A 15,268-nucleotide genomic window follows, 5' to 3' on the forward strand; every position below is an offset into this window, starting at 1 on the left:
TAAGCAACAAGCTTTGCACTACTGGCCAAATTAAGTTGCTCACCAGCCCTCACTTTAGCAAATGTTTCTGCTGACATTACATTACACTTTGAACCAGTGTCTACCTTGAGCTCTTTGGGTTTGCCATTGATCAGGACAGTACAAAATACTTCATTCTTTGCTAAAAAAATCTACTGCATTAACCTTTTCACCAACCAATGATACACCATCTACATAGAAAGTAGGGTTACAGCTTTCTACACGATCAACTTGCTTTTTTGAGTGACATTTCTTAATAACTGAATAAGGCTTGCTTGATCTGCAAAATTTTTGAAAATGGATGCATTTTTTTACATATGTGGCATTGCTGACCAAATGCTAAGCATTTCTCTCTTTTAGACTCATGAGTGACTCCATAATTACGACATTTAACAATAGGACTTGACTTGGGTTTTGCTGACTCACCCTTATACTGCACTGAGCATGTCCTTTTTATCTTGGAACTTGCTAGAAAGCTACAAGGTTTCCCCTGGTAGACCCACAGGAGTTGCAGCTGCCATGTGCTTAAGCCTGTCTCTGCTTGCCATGTGCTGCATGCTGTCTACATTTGCTCTAGAGGCTGTTGAAACCATGATCATCAATTGCTAGCATACTTTTGTGCCTTTCTGTGAGCTCATGGATTTGATAAATCTCTATGGCTTTGCTTAACGTTAAATCACTGTCATGAAGCAAAATCTTTCTCACTGCAGCAACATTAACACCACACATAAGCCTGTCCTTTATTAACTCATCTTTCAAGTCACCAAAGCTACATATCTTGGCCTTGTTTCTCAAGTCCGTAATATAAGCTGCAAAAGTTTCACCTGGCTTTTGGTCACTTGTATAAAATAAGTGCCTAATTTACATTTTAAGCACTCAGGGTCCTCCCTTGATTCAGCCGGCACCACAATATGATGCCCCCCTCTTCCATATACTGTTGGCGCATACAAAAATGAAAGCTGTCTTTCAATGACCTCTGACCCATCTATGTTAAGCAAAATGAATGCCCTCAAATGTGCATCTTTGTCAGAAAAAGCTGCGTGTATGAAAATATATTTCTGCTTGAATACTCTCCAATTTTCAGCTATATTATGATCAAATGCAAGTGGACTAGGTCTGCGAAATGCCTGTGCCATATCAACACACAGTAATGAAGGTGCTTGAAGTTATATATGAACATACACACACAAATATATATGCCAGAACCTTTGTGCCAATACTTGTAATTATGCCCTATAGCACAACAAACTCTTTGAAATAACTGCACTTTGCCAAATAAATCTCTATAGCACAAGAACACTTTGAAATCAGTGTACTTTGTGAAACCACTCATCAGTGTAAGAAATACTTCAAAATGACTGTACTTTGTGAATAAACTGTACACAATGGAAAAAGCTCAGACTAAGAAACATTTCAAGATAAATGCACTTTGCAAATAAACTGTACACAGCATAGAAACTTTCAAAATGGCTATACTTTGTGAAATAACTCTGTACAGTGTAAGAAACATTTTGAACTGGCGGCACTCTGCAAATAAATGTACACAACACAAGAAACTTTTCAATACTGCGGTGGTGGTGCTGCGGTAGCATTGTCACCTCACAGTAAGACGTTGTCCTGTTCAATTCTTAGCTAGAGCGCCTTCTGTGTGGAGACATGCGTGAATGGGCATACCTTCATTGAAGGTTGTGCGTCAGGGCTGGCAACTCGGCATGTAAAAATCTACTGCCAATCATTAGCGGACCGGAGTTCCACTGTGGCGACCCCTAACCGGGAAAAGCCGAAAGACACAACAACAACAACACAAGAAACTTTTCAAAATGGCTGCACTTTGACTGCACTTTGCAATATAACTGTACTTTGCACCCACACAAACTCTTTGAAATAATTGCACCGTAATAAAGCACATGCTCTGCAAACACTTTGCACACTTTGAGATGCTTTGAACAACTCTAATTATGCTTGACTGGCTTCGGACAATGCAAAATAGTAGTTTGTGCCCTAACATGGTCTTTTACTAAAAAACATACAGTTACCTTGCTCTTTAAGCTTAATTTTCCCTTTTATTGTACTCGCTATGCCCTTTTAATCTCTTAGCATGGTCATTATACTTTTCTTGTGCCCATTTTACTTGAAACATGTTCGTTATGCAAACCAAAGGTAGTTCTGAGGCTCACATGAATATCTCTAGTAGTTTTATCAAATATCGTGGTTTTGAACATTTCATTTTTTAATAATACATTTTGTGCTACTCGTTTGATCATAATGTGCTTTGTGCCTTACAAATGCTCCGTTTCATTTTCTTTGCCAAATAAATCATTTGTGCAAGTTTTTGTTACCTTAAGTTCATTTCTGCCTTTTTTGTTTGTCTGAGCTCCATTTCACTCAACTAGTTCAATCTGCCTTCACCTTCAATTCTGCACCTCATGGCTTGAAGAAGTTGTTCTCAAAATCCCGGTTCTGACATCATGTTGCTCGTCTAGTCAGGATAAAACAGACGAACATTCGTGGGTTCAGTTCAAGCAGCTTTATTACACACAAACACATCAGAAATGAGGCTTTGTAACTTAAACTTAAATAAACTTATAAACAGACTGACTACCACACTCATACATGTTAACACTCTGGCTGTTTTCTGAAAATGGCACTGCTGCCTGCACATGCTCACTATTTACATGCATGTGCTTACATCTGGAAATGCTTCTTAAAGGTACATACACACACTGTAAGTTTTGGCCTCTAGAATACTCAGTATGTCTCTTGATACACTACTCACCCATATGGATAAGAATGTCTGTTTCCCCAATGCACCATGTGTGGCTTCTCGGACATTGGCAACTTTCTTGAAGTAACAGTTGTTAAAAAGTACACATGTGTTGCAATAAAGGTCCCAGCTGGTATCTGTACACAGGTAGTACTATGTCAATAGGAAAGGCTTTCATTGTATAAACTGTCAGGGAGTGTACAATGTGCATGGTTTAATAACCACTGTGTTCATAAAGCAGACTGGCAGTGCCCATGATCCACACATCTGGCAAACTCCACAGGGCCATCTGTTTAGTAATTAGAAGTACAGCAATGCCATGATTCACACATCTGGCACACTCCACAGGGCCATCTGTTTGGTAATTAGAAGTACTACAATGCCCATGATTCACACATCTGGCGCACTCCACAGGGCCATCTGTTTGGTAATTAGAAGTACTACAATGCCCATGATTCACACATCTGGTACACTTAAACCAACGCAAAACCACAAGTAGACCTTGAAATACCACCAGAAAGAATAGACCAGGATCCACAAAATGATATGATTTAGCGCTTTCGTTTTTAATAAAAAATTCTTCAGAATAACAAGTGCAGAGAAGCTGACCCTATTTATACACTCACATATACCCTTTCCCCAATTACTTGTAAGCAATTAGTTAATAAAAATAATGACATCACAATACCAATTACAAAAACAATTGAATCTAAAAGGCACATAGTTACATAAATACAAAATTCCATAGATGTACTGAAATACAAAACTAAAAATAGCCACAAATTCCAATATGTATGTATGTTGTGTTTTCAGTTATATATAACCTTCTGCTTTTAATCTAAGTATATAACTAATGGAAATATTACTGTTTAGACCTGGTTCTTGTGTTGCATTGGTTCTCAGCTGCCACCTGAGTTCCTTAGCCTCCAGGTAATCATTAAGGGGTCCACCTCTATCACCTAATACAACTTGTTCTAAAATAGAAAACTTAAAGTGGTGTCCTTCATTATTTTTAATATGTAGAGCCAAGACATTCTTGATGTCTTGTTTTTTGATGTCATAATAGTGTTGATACACTCTGCTTTTAAGTGCATTGATCATCTTCCCTATGTAAAAACAAGGACATTGGGTACAAATTGCTAAGTAGACGACCGCCTTACTGCTACAAGAGAATTTCTTTTTATGTACAAATTTCCCATAATTTGGTATAAGAATCTCCGACCCTTCAGCTATGTATTGACATTGCATACAGAACCCACATTTGTACAATTTGCAAAACACTGGAGCTACTATGGCCGCTATTGACATCAAAGTGTCAAAACTTTGATCATGAATACCTCGAACTTGAAAGTTCAAAGACTGACAATATCAAAGATGTGGAACATCAAATTTTTTCCCAGGGAAAGAATTTGGTGGGCCATTTCCACCGCTTCACTATTTCCTCCACTGTGGTGCGATCTCGGAGTTGGTATATTTAAGTAGGGGGGGTGTGGGAGGCACAGCCCCCCACATTAGAAATAGTTTGTAGTGTTCGTGTGTTTCACATTTTGTACTGCAACAACGATTTTTTTTCCCAGGGAAAAAAATCGCTGTTCTCAGTCTTCAGGGTTTTCAGCTTTCATGGTTTTGGGTTCGATGTCATAACATTCGAAGTTTTGACACTTTGATGTTATGATATAGACCCCTGAAGATGGTGACTGCAGTCATGAAATTAAAAGATGCTTTTTTTTTTGGAAAGGATAAGTGCATACCTACAAGATTCTTGTTTCTGCAATATTACAGGGCACATATAAAGACTTACTGTTGACATTTTCATTGGCTGATGAAACTCAAGTTGAATTTCCCATGATTTATTTGCTGTATAAGGTTCAGGAAAAGGTTTGGAAATTCCTAAGGAATGTCAAGTGATATTATGGGCCTCATTCTTTGAGAGGATATAAGGGATGTCCCGCAATAAATATAATTTTTATTAAAATACATAAATAACTGTTTATGGATATTGTTATAATAAATATAAATGACACTAATCACTATACAGAGACATAATATGACTATATTTTTCAAAGACATAGCAGCTGACATAACTTGTTTACAAAAAATATATTTACATTCTTAAAAAATGTTATTTGTTGTCATCTAACAAAGCATTTTATTATGTTTTAATTAATTCTGATGATAAGGATGAGGGAGTTACCATGACTATACATTCTATTGATTTTGAAAGTTTTGAACATGTATAAAGACTCTAATGCTAGAATTATTTCAGTAAAGTTGCAGTATAAGCACTTTATTTTTTCTTCAGAACTTATTTATGCTTCTTTCACATACTATATTTCATTTCTGGAAGATATATGCGTGGACATCTATAACTTAATGCTAAGCACATTATTCTAACAGGGGATGTTAATGTAGAGCTGACAGGTTTAACTTGTGAAGGGAATGCTGATAAACTGAAAGACGTCTCACAACACTTTGATCTTACAGTTGTTTGGAAGATACAATTCTTCACTTATAAAGGTTATACATATTTAGGCCTAACATACAAAAATACTCAGTACTGGGTTTTTTAATTTGCTAATGATATACACATTTTCACTAGATAACTTTCCAACCATACCCTTATTATGGTAGGGGATTGACAAACTGTAAAAACAAGGAATGGCAGAATTTTATGACAAAGAGATTACTAAAGGTATCAACACATTTTGGAACAAGGACAAGCATCTATCTTTTTTTAATAAAATATCTGTTAAGTCAGGCATATGTTGCAGGAATTTTATTTCAATTAACTCACATAGGAGTAGTAACAAAAAAAGTGTCTGAAAATTTTGATAGGTAATATCTATTAGAACACAACACAAATTCAGGTATTATATAATACTAAAATATTTAGGGACATCCCCATCCCACCCCCCCCCCCCCCCCAGTAAGGAAACCTCCATAAAAAACTTCTCCAAAGCCAACTTCATGCTACTCAAGTCAGAAGTGACAAACGTCATGACACCCATGCAGACGGGAACGGAAAGTTCGACTACTGAGTCCTACACTAAGGCACTGTACGAGCACATCCACTCATGCATGAATCGTGCCATCCCAAGTAGAACCAAGATGCACTCCTCCAAAAAAAAGGAAGCCAATCTGGTGGTCCCCTGGCATAAACAAACTTTACAACAAAAGGAAGAAACTGTTGCAGAAAAGAGGAAAATCCCAGGATGCAAAAAACCCCTTACCAGCTTCAGTAAAAAGCTGAGATCCCCTCATAAAATCCTTCAAAGCTAGTTACAAAAATAAAATTGCCAAAGATTCCAAAGACAACCACAAGGCATTCTAAAGTTATATCAAGAATCTAAATGGCAATGCTTAGATCTGCTCTGAGCTACAACAGAATGGCATTAAATGTACTGATCCCAAGGATATTGCCAGTATCCTGGCAGATCGATTCAGTGCCAACTTCACCCCCTAAATGGCCCATCTCAATACCAGAAGATTGCCAAATTCCAGTAACAATGGTCACACAGGTAAAAAATGCACTCTCCAAAGCTAAGAATACAGCATCCATGGGACCAGATGACATCCCGGGCTGTGTACTACATGAACTACAAAATGAACTGGCACCTCACCTAAGTGTCATGTTTAATCATACCCTTACCTCAGGCTTCATGCCCACTTAGTGGCGCACAGCTACAGTTATCCCACTCCACAAGGGGGGATCCACCTTGGATCCCAGGAACTACCGCCCTATCAGTCTGACGAGCCTGATCTGCAAGGCCATGGAACGTATTATCATGGAACTTATAAACAAACACATTGGCAACCTTAAAACACTGGACCCCACCCAGTTTGGGTTCGTGAAGGGCCGATCTTGTCTCCTGAACCTGATTGACTTATTCGAATCAGTCTCCAGAGCCGTGGACAAGGGTAAGGCAGTCCACACAGCCTATCTGGACCTTGCCAAGGCCTTTGACACCATTCCCCACTCTGGAATCATAGATAAACTTATTAAGCTGGGCATTAATCCCTACGTCGCTCGATGGGTTGCCAACTGGCTTACTGACAGAACCCACGCTGTAAACGTAGCTGACTCCAAATCCAGCTCCAGACAAGTGACAAGTGGAATACCTCAGGGTTCAGTCCTGGGACCTCTTTTGTTTGGCATCTACTTCTCTGAAGTACAGGCCAACACTAAGGGACTCTGGTTAACAAAGTTCGCAGATGACTGCAAACTGGGAGCCATTATTGAATCCCCAAATGATGTTTGTATAATACTAATATTTAAGCAATAACTGACAACATTGGTGTGGTATATTAAGATTTACCCACAGTTGGTTTGGTTTAATCATGAGGGCAAAACCCAAGTGGTTAAATAAAGCCAACCATGGGTAAATCTTAATACACCACACCACGGAGTCGGCTATTGCTATTATACAATGACATTATTTAAGAAAATAAATACTTACTTTTCTTAAATAATGTCTTTGTATAACAGCGCCGTGCTGTCCTTCCGTGGCTGGTACATATCCTGTTGCCTTTTTTGATGTACTGTGCATGCATATGGGACTTGCGTCCCCACACATACCCAGTACATCAGTGCTTTGGGAAGGAATGGAGAAAAGAATGTCTCTGTTGCTCTGTTTTTGTTTTCTTTCTTTTTTTTTTTTAAATGAAAAAAAAAATGTTTGGAACAGTTTAGGGGTAAGAGAGAGACAGAATGGAGGAAATACAAGGAAAATCAGGTACGTCTCTTTAGTTTTGAATAACGTACCTGATTTTCCTAGTATTTTCTCCATCCTGTCTCTCTGCTATGTCTGGAGTCCAGATTACAGATTTGTTTTTATTTTTGTTAAAAAAAAAATAAAAGTTACAGTATATAGCAACAGAAAAAATTCTGGGCAACCAGAGCTTTTTCCATTGATATATGCTAGGATTTACAACTGGCACACTGATTGGGCTGACCAATCAGGGTGTTTGTTTTGGAATATTATTTAACCAGTCATTGTATAATTATTTATTTTTTATTTACCCTTTGTTGACCAAGTTAGTTCTACTAGGGTCATGGCCTTTTTTCAGGAGAGACCCATGGTGATATTTCTCCTAGTACAGGAAATTTAGTCAGGGCATCGGAGAGCTTCCCCAACACTTTTCAATAGTTGCTGTGAGATCTTTTACATCTACCTAAACTACCACCAACTCAAGAATGGCACAGTCAGGAGTGCAGCACCCCTCTTAGCAATTTGATCACCTGGAATGGGAATAGATCCTACAGACTTCTGGTCTTCCAGCACCAAAGATGAGGGTGCTACCTGTTGTACCACTGACACTGCTGAGAATGCTAATAGAAGAAGTAATGTAATAATATAATGTTAACTGAATAAATAGTTCTTAAAATACAATTTATATTGTAAAAACATGTAGGTGATGTTAACTTTTTTGGGAGTTAAAAAAAGGTTGGAGCAGGTAGCTTGTTTGCCACATGACCAAATTGAATTATCATATATCATGTGAAATGGGCCAGCTGATGTGAAAAATGCAAAGGGATTTTTCTCCTTTTTCACAAAGTGGAGTGATTTCAGAACTGATTGCATTAAATATTGGAGACACATCATCAAAAAGTGGGATGGGGATCTTCCCCCACTGAAAATCAAATTCATCTATTAGGCTTTGGTCATCTTGCTTCAGCAAGTAATGCATTTTTTTATGCTAGGCATAGAAATGAATCTAGACCCCTTAGGCTTTTGGAACATCTTCCTGCTCTGCACCCCTAAAGAACCACATGTGCTTCCTATACTCTTGTCATAGTAACAAGTGGTAGAATTTAAGTCACCTTATTGAAAACCGGCACTCCAAATGCCAATTGCCAGCCCCCCCCCCCCAAAAAAAAGACTGAAAATGCAGGAAAAAGGCAAATCTTCAACATTACTCTTCTCCTTTAAACTTTTTTTTTTTTTGCAAGGGGGATCAAGCCCTCCACACCTACTGAAACTATATATACTAACCCCAAGATCACCACACCTTGGAGAAAAGGGAATATCCTGAGAAATATCCATCTCAGACTTAATATATGCTAGTCCATTTTTTCAGCCATTCATTCTCTGTGTTTTGGGAGTCACTCTAGCAGGTCCCAATATTTCAAATGGTTACCTGAATGGTAACTTATGTAGATTTCCAGCAAACTGCCATACTTTTGCATCCTGTTTGGACTTGTTGTCAACCTGCCTCCTTACGTTACTCAATAATAGTGTGATAACAACAAGACGGAAAGCCTATATAATTTCAGATATTCGTCTAACTTACATCACTTCTCCTTACTCTCCACTGTCTCCTTTATAACCAGCCTATACTACCTTTACCTACCCTATCCCCCCCCCAGTCATCTCTACACTTCCCTTTTTCCTCCTTTCCCTGTATTTACCTTTACCTACCCTGTCCTTCTCCCCCCAGTCATCGCTACACTTCCCTTTTTCCTCCTTTCCCTGTACTTACCCCTTACATCTTTGAGTAGGGGATTTATATATATTACATAACATTTGTATTTCAGTACTTTTGCTGTTCCTGACACTAATTATTTTAGACTTACTGTATGCAAACTTAAACTAACATGAATTGTTATATGGTCTGTATTATCATAGCCTAAATTTTGTACTTAGCTTGATTTTTTTATTTTTTTTTTTTTTTTTTTTTTTTTTGGAGCTTTTCTCCCCGAGCCGGTACTGAAAAAGGGTTTCAGCTCAGTCAGACATTCCCAGTCAACAAATGTAAAAATAAATAAATACATATCTTCATTGATACCCTGTACATGAAGTATTGCTTTTGTTGACGTGCTTATGGAGTAGTAGTGAAAATCTAGATAACATATGGAATACTTGGGTATGGGACATTGCCTAATACAACACAAAATATAATTTATAGAGAAGCCTTCTTGACAAGTAACAGAAGACAATATGTGGAATTATAGTGTGTGACAAATACCCTTAGGGCTGCAGACTCTACAATCTCTATTGTGTGTGTGTGTACTTGCACATATGTATGCAGAGCTATATTGTTTTGTTAAACACCATGTTATGTTGTGATCAGTAATACTCATTTTTACACCTTGCTTTCTCTCATCCACTGAAGAACTTTAACATTTTATTTTACTTTAATTATTTCTTTGCTTTCCTTCTAACAGGAAAGAAGTTCGAGATCAGGGATTAAGTGTTATTGTAGATGCTCGAAGGCGACTTCCACCACCTACACTTTTCAAAGCCTTATTGATGGTTCAGGTAAATGAATGAATGTGGTGGGAATTTATGGTTAGTAGTAGTATTGAAAATGCAGTCATATGTTAGCAGCAGTATTTGCATCAAAGCAAGCAAAATCTATGGCACATGCATACTATATACATATATTTTCTTATGGTGTAATTTATCAGAAACAATTTTTGGTCAAGCAGCAATTTCCAATCAGCTTTTGGCATAACCCTTAGCCCTAGCTTAACTACTGATGAACTACCATTTTTTCAGTGTTCCCTACCTGAATGTTGTGACTGGATATCAGTGATGAACACTCGTATGATTCCTAATTTTTTCAGCATATGGTTTTGGGTTGAGAGAAGTGGTGTCACTTTAAGCCTTGGAAATATAATGCCACAATTATATGTATTCAGTGTACTAGAATAAATCATTAACTGATGCATAATTAATAGTTTCTGGACATAAGCCTTACTTGTTTTTGTAATTCTTAATAAATGAGATAGTGATAGATTTCAATACTATTTATACATTACAGGTGATGTATTAGTAATGCTTTCTGAACATAAATTGTTAATCACTGAGGCAATGACAGTCAATGATTTCTGAACAAAACATTCATGCATTTTTACAATTCCTGATCACCGAGGCAGTGATAGATATATATTTTATTTTATTTATTGTACATTTGTTAACCGGGTAATGTCCAACTGGGCTAAAAACAAGTCTGTTTTCAGCTGAGACCCGGGGAGAAAAGCTCCCAAAAACAATGTTTACAATATTTATACTCAGATATTGCTAATTACAGTATTACAAAAATTTCTATGAAATTAATGTCTTATATGTAGTAAAGTGTAAAAATCAGGTTAATACAAATTAAAAGTAACAGTTGTTGTTGTTGTGTCTTTCGGCTTTTCCCGGTTAGGGGTCACCACAGCGGAACTCCGGTCCATTAATGATTGGCAGTCGATTTTTACATGCTGAGTTACCGGCCCTGATGCACAACTCTCAACGAAGGTACGCCCATTCACGCATGTCTCCACACAGAAGACACTCTAGCTGAGACTCGAACAGGACAACGTCTTACTGTGAGGCGACAATGCTACCGCAGCACCACCACAGCAGTTCAAATTAAAAGTAACAGTACAAGCCACAAAAACAGACAAATGTAATATCAACAGAACAACAATAGAATCAAACAATATTGAGTTACATAAGCAGAGAAAACAGTAGATGGGAAGTTTGTGTGCTTAGCCAAGGGTAGTACAGAAGCATAGCCAGTGACTGGAGAAATAATTTATGAGGAGTTGTTTGAAACTATGGGTATTAGTTATAGATAGCAAGTGCTGGGGAAGGGAATTCCAAATTTTGGCTATGGAGTAGCTGTATAAAGAATCACCATATGCATTGTGTGTTTTAACAACTTTAAGCAAGTTTTTCTAGGCAGACCTGAGAGAGGTAGTTGTATGAGGTTAGATAGGGCTGGGTAATAGCTGGGATAATGAATAATGATGTGAGCTACTTTAAGTTTGTTTAAGGCTAGTAAGTTTGGGAGTTCAAGCCAGTTTAGTTTTTGAAGGGCTATGCAATGGTGAGCTCTATGGGGAAGGTTAGTGGCAAATTTGGCAATTTTATTTTAGCAAGCTTCGAGGCTATTTAGATCAAATTTTCAAAGATTTGTGAAGACTTGTGAACAGTAGAGAAAGATGGAAAATAAGTGAGTTCTGGCTGTAGCTATTCTAGCATGGTTAGAAAGATAAGGTTTAGCCCTGTAGAGAGCACCTACTTTTGTGTGGACTTTTTTTATTGTTAAGGCGATGTGACAGTAGATTGCAGTCTAGGGTAACACCAAGGAGTTTAGTATATTCAACAGGTTTGATTTTTGTACTATTAGAGGCAACGATAGAGAGATGATTTTGATGTTTTTTTCTTGGAGGAATTAGAAAATAACATACGTTTGGTCTTGTTTGGGTTTAGAATAAGTTGGTGGTCTGAGAGGCATTTTTCCATGTTATTGAGGGCAGTCTGAGACTTTGCTTGTAGTTCATTTATTGATGGGGCAGAGCAAACAAGGGAAGCATCATCTGTATATTGAATGATAGAGATCGCTGGTTAAGATAATAAAGAGGAGTGGGCCTAAGATGAACCCTTGAAGAACACCAACAGAGATGGGCATAAGAGGATATAGATTATTATCCCGTAAGGTTGCTTGTTTGAAGCTAGAGCGGTAGCTATGAAACCATTGAAGTATATTAGAGCTGAAATTGAGAGATGCAAGCTTGTTTATAAGTATTTGATGGGATACAGTGTCAAAGACTTTTTACATGTCAAGGAAGGTGGCAGAGAAAATGTGGTTGTTGTTTTTGAGGAGGTAACAGTATTGGTGAAATTTATTAGGGCAGTGTTAGTGCTGTGTTTGGGTCGGAAGCCATGCTGAGTAGAAGATAGAAGGTTATGTGACAGAAAGTGGTCTAGAGTCTGTGCAGACATTTTTCTAAGATTTTGGCATGTGGAGAAAGTATAGCTATAGGCCTATAGTTAGAAAGGTCGGTAGAGGGGCCTCCTTTGTGAAGGGGTATGACATGAGATATTTTCCAAAGAAGGGGGACATACTGTTCAGAGATGGAGCGGTTTATAAGACTAGATATAGGATAGGAGATAGATTTAGCAGCGAGTTTAAGAAATTCACCAGGTAATTGATCTGCAGCTGGAGCACTTGGTTTGGTTTTGGTTAGGAGGTTTTGAATGTAATTAGTTGGGGCTGATGTAAGAGTGAAAGGAAGAGTATTGGGGTCAGAGGGGGTGGTAGGGAAAGGGTGGAGCTGACTTCTTTATTTAGCAATCAGGTGATGGAGGTAATAAAGTGCGTATTGAATTGATTAGCTATACAGTCTTTAGTGTTGTCAGTTACTGGGGGAGGGGTGGTCGGTTTTCGTGGATTTAGGAGGAGGTTGATTGATTGCCAGAATTTTTGAGGGTTGTTTTGGTATTTTTGTTGACATGATTGGAAATAGGTCTTTTTGTCCTGTCTAATTTGGCTTTTGTCCTGATTTCTAAGCTCTCGGCAGGTTGCATAATTGTTACTATTTTTGTTTTTGTGATAGCGAGTCCAGGCTTTGTCCCTCTGTTTTAAAAGGAGGATAGTCTCTTTAGCTAAGTAGGAAAGGTGTTTGGCCTTGAAATGTATTTTCCTGAAAGGAGCAAGACTATTTAAAATTTGTAAGAATGCATTGTTAAAGTACTGAACTGAAAGATCCAAATTCTGTGTTTTTAGGGGTGACCAGTCATGTTCCTGTAACAGGTTGTTGAAAAGGGGTGTGGGAGAAATGTTTTTTATTGTGTATATGTTGATATGTAATATTATTTATGTTCTGTGTATGTTTTTTGATAAGGTATGTGTGGTGGTAGTCACTGAGAGAATCAGGAAGGCAACCTGTGTCATAGATGTAATTGGATTTATTTGTTAAGATCCAGTCGAGTACAGAGTGCTTGTTAGAGACCTTGTCTATATGTGGGGGTTGAGAAATGCTTTGGGAAAAAGCATAAAGGTTGATAAAGTCGGTCTCGGAATTAGAAGAGCAGGAAAACCAGTCAAGATTAAAATCACCCGGTATTATAGTTTCTTGAGAATAGTTGGAGGATGTTCATTCAAGAATAGTTTCAATGTGAGAGAGGTTATTAGCGGGTGAGAGATAGACGGCTATTAAGATGATAGTTTTTTGGGCATTAATATGTAAGCAGGTTGTTAAAATTTCAGCAGTGGGAAGCTGAGGTGGTGTGACAGACAGCTGAACTAAGTTAAGGTGGTCCTTATACATTATGGCAATTTCACCCCCACGTTTGCATAACCTGTCCATTCTTATAAGACAATAGCCCAGAGGAAGTAATTCCTCCGATTTTATGTGTAGCTTGAGCCATGTTTCAGTAATTATGACTATGTCAGGGGAGTAGAATTTAAGGGTAGCATGGAATTCTTGAATTTTGTTGAGGAGGCTTCAAAGGTTAAAGTGTATTACAAGTAGGTCTGAGTTAGTTGAATTGAGTGGTGCGAAGGGGTGGTTGTTATTTGTAGAGTTTGGAGGGATAGTTTGGTTGATGGTGGAAGAATGTGTGGGGCCAGGGCTTGGGTGTATGTCTGATTGGAGTTTGATAATGGTAAGCCAGTGTAATGTGAGATATTTGAGTTTGGAGAAAAGCTTAAGTTGTTCCTGTAAGGAGTGAGAGAGGCTATTGGGATTATAAACATTTATTGGGAAATATATAGAGTTAAGAGTGTTAAGTAATTGAGGAGAACTAAACAAAAAGGTTATTTTATATGGTTTTGAATCAGATTCATTAAAGATAACTTTGACTGAAAGAAAAAAATAAACAGTAAGAACTTTTGACTGAAAATATGAATGAAAACCTTTTTTTGCAGGGGGGAAGCCCCCTTGCATCCCCTTAATCTATTCTAACTCCATGGTCACACACCCATGGAGAAAAAGAGGAAATCATGCACAGTGAATCAATGCTGATCCACAAACCCAACCATCCACAAATCTAGAGATATAATGATGGTGGGCATTGCCACAGCCATCCACAAATTTAGAGATATAATGATGGTGGGCATTGCCACAGCCATCCACAAATCTAGAGATACAGTGATGGTGGGCATTGCCACAGCCATCCAGAAATCTAGAGATATAATGATGGTGGGCATTGCCACAGGTGGGCATTGCCACAGCCATCCAGAAATCTAGAGATACAGTGATGGTGGGCATTGCCACAGCCATCCACAAAGCTAGAGATACAGTGATGGTGGGCATTGCCACAGCCATCCACAAATTTAGAGATATAATGATGGTGGGCATTGCCACAGCCATCCAGAAATCTAGAGATATAATGATGGTGGGCATTGCCAATCCAAACAAAATCTTCTTAATTACATCTCCAACAAGTCCCTTGATCATAATTGATACTGGAAATATTATCTATAGACTTCTACAGTTTTTGATGAAATGGCTTTTCAGTCAAAAGAACATGTTGTATTTGTTTTCAGTCAAAGCTACCTTTGATGAAATTATACACTCCTGTATATGCAGATCACTCCTATGCCACATATCTCCTTCTTCCTGTCACAGGCAGTGCTTGATCTGTTAGCAAGCAGCAGTTCAGATAACCTGCATTTATAAAAGAACCTTCTTGTTTATTTTTGTTCCTGTTCATAGATTCATAAGTGAATACTAGGCTAACTGCCCTGGAGGGCCATTTTAAGCCTAGC

At 38.0% G+C, this 15,268-nt stretch overlaps 1 protein-coding gene across 1 annotated transcript in view; it reads left to right on the plus strand.

Moving 5' to 3' along the window:
• The window catches only part of KIAA1755 (KIAA1755 ortholog), a 986,731-nt gene that overhangs the window by 442,410 nt on the left and 529,053 nt on the right, over positions 1-15,268 (plus strand). The window contains exon 6 of the mRNA XM_044090195.1: positions 9,948-10,041. Coding sequence (XP_043946130.1) covers positions 9,948-10,041 — 94 coding nt within the window. The remainder of the gene's footprint in view (positions 1-9,947; positions 10,042-15,268) is intronic.

This window comes from Protopterus annectens, chromosome 12.part0, assembly GCF_019279795.1.
Source record: "Protopterus annectens isolate FY-2018-M chromosome 12.part0, PAN1.0, whole genome shotgun sequence".
NCBI lineage: Eukaryota > Metazoa > Chordata > Ceratodontiformes > Protopteridae > Protopterus > Protopterus annectens.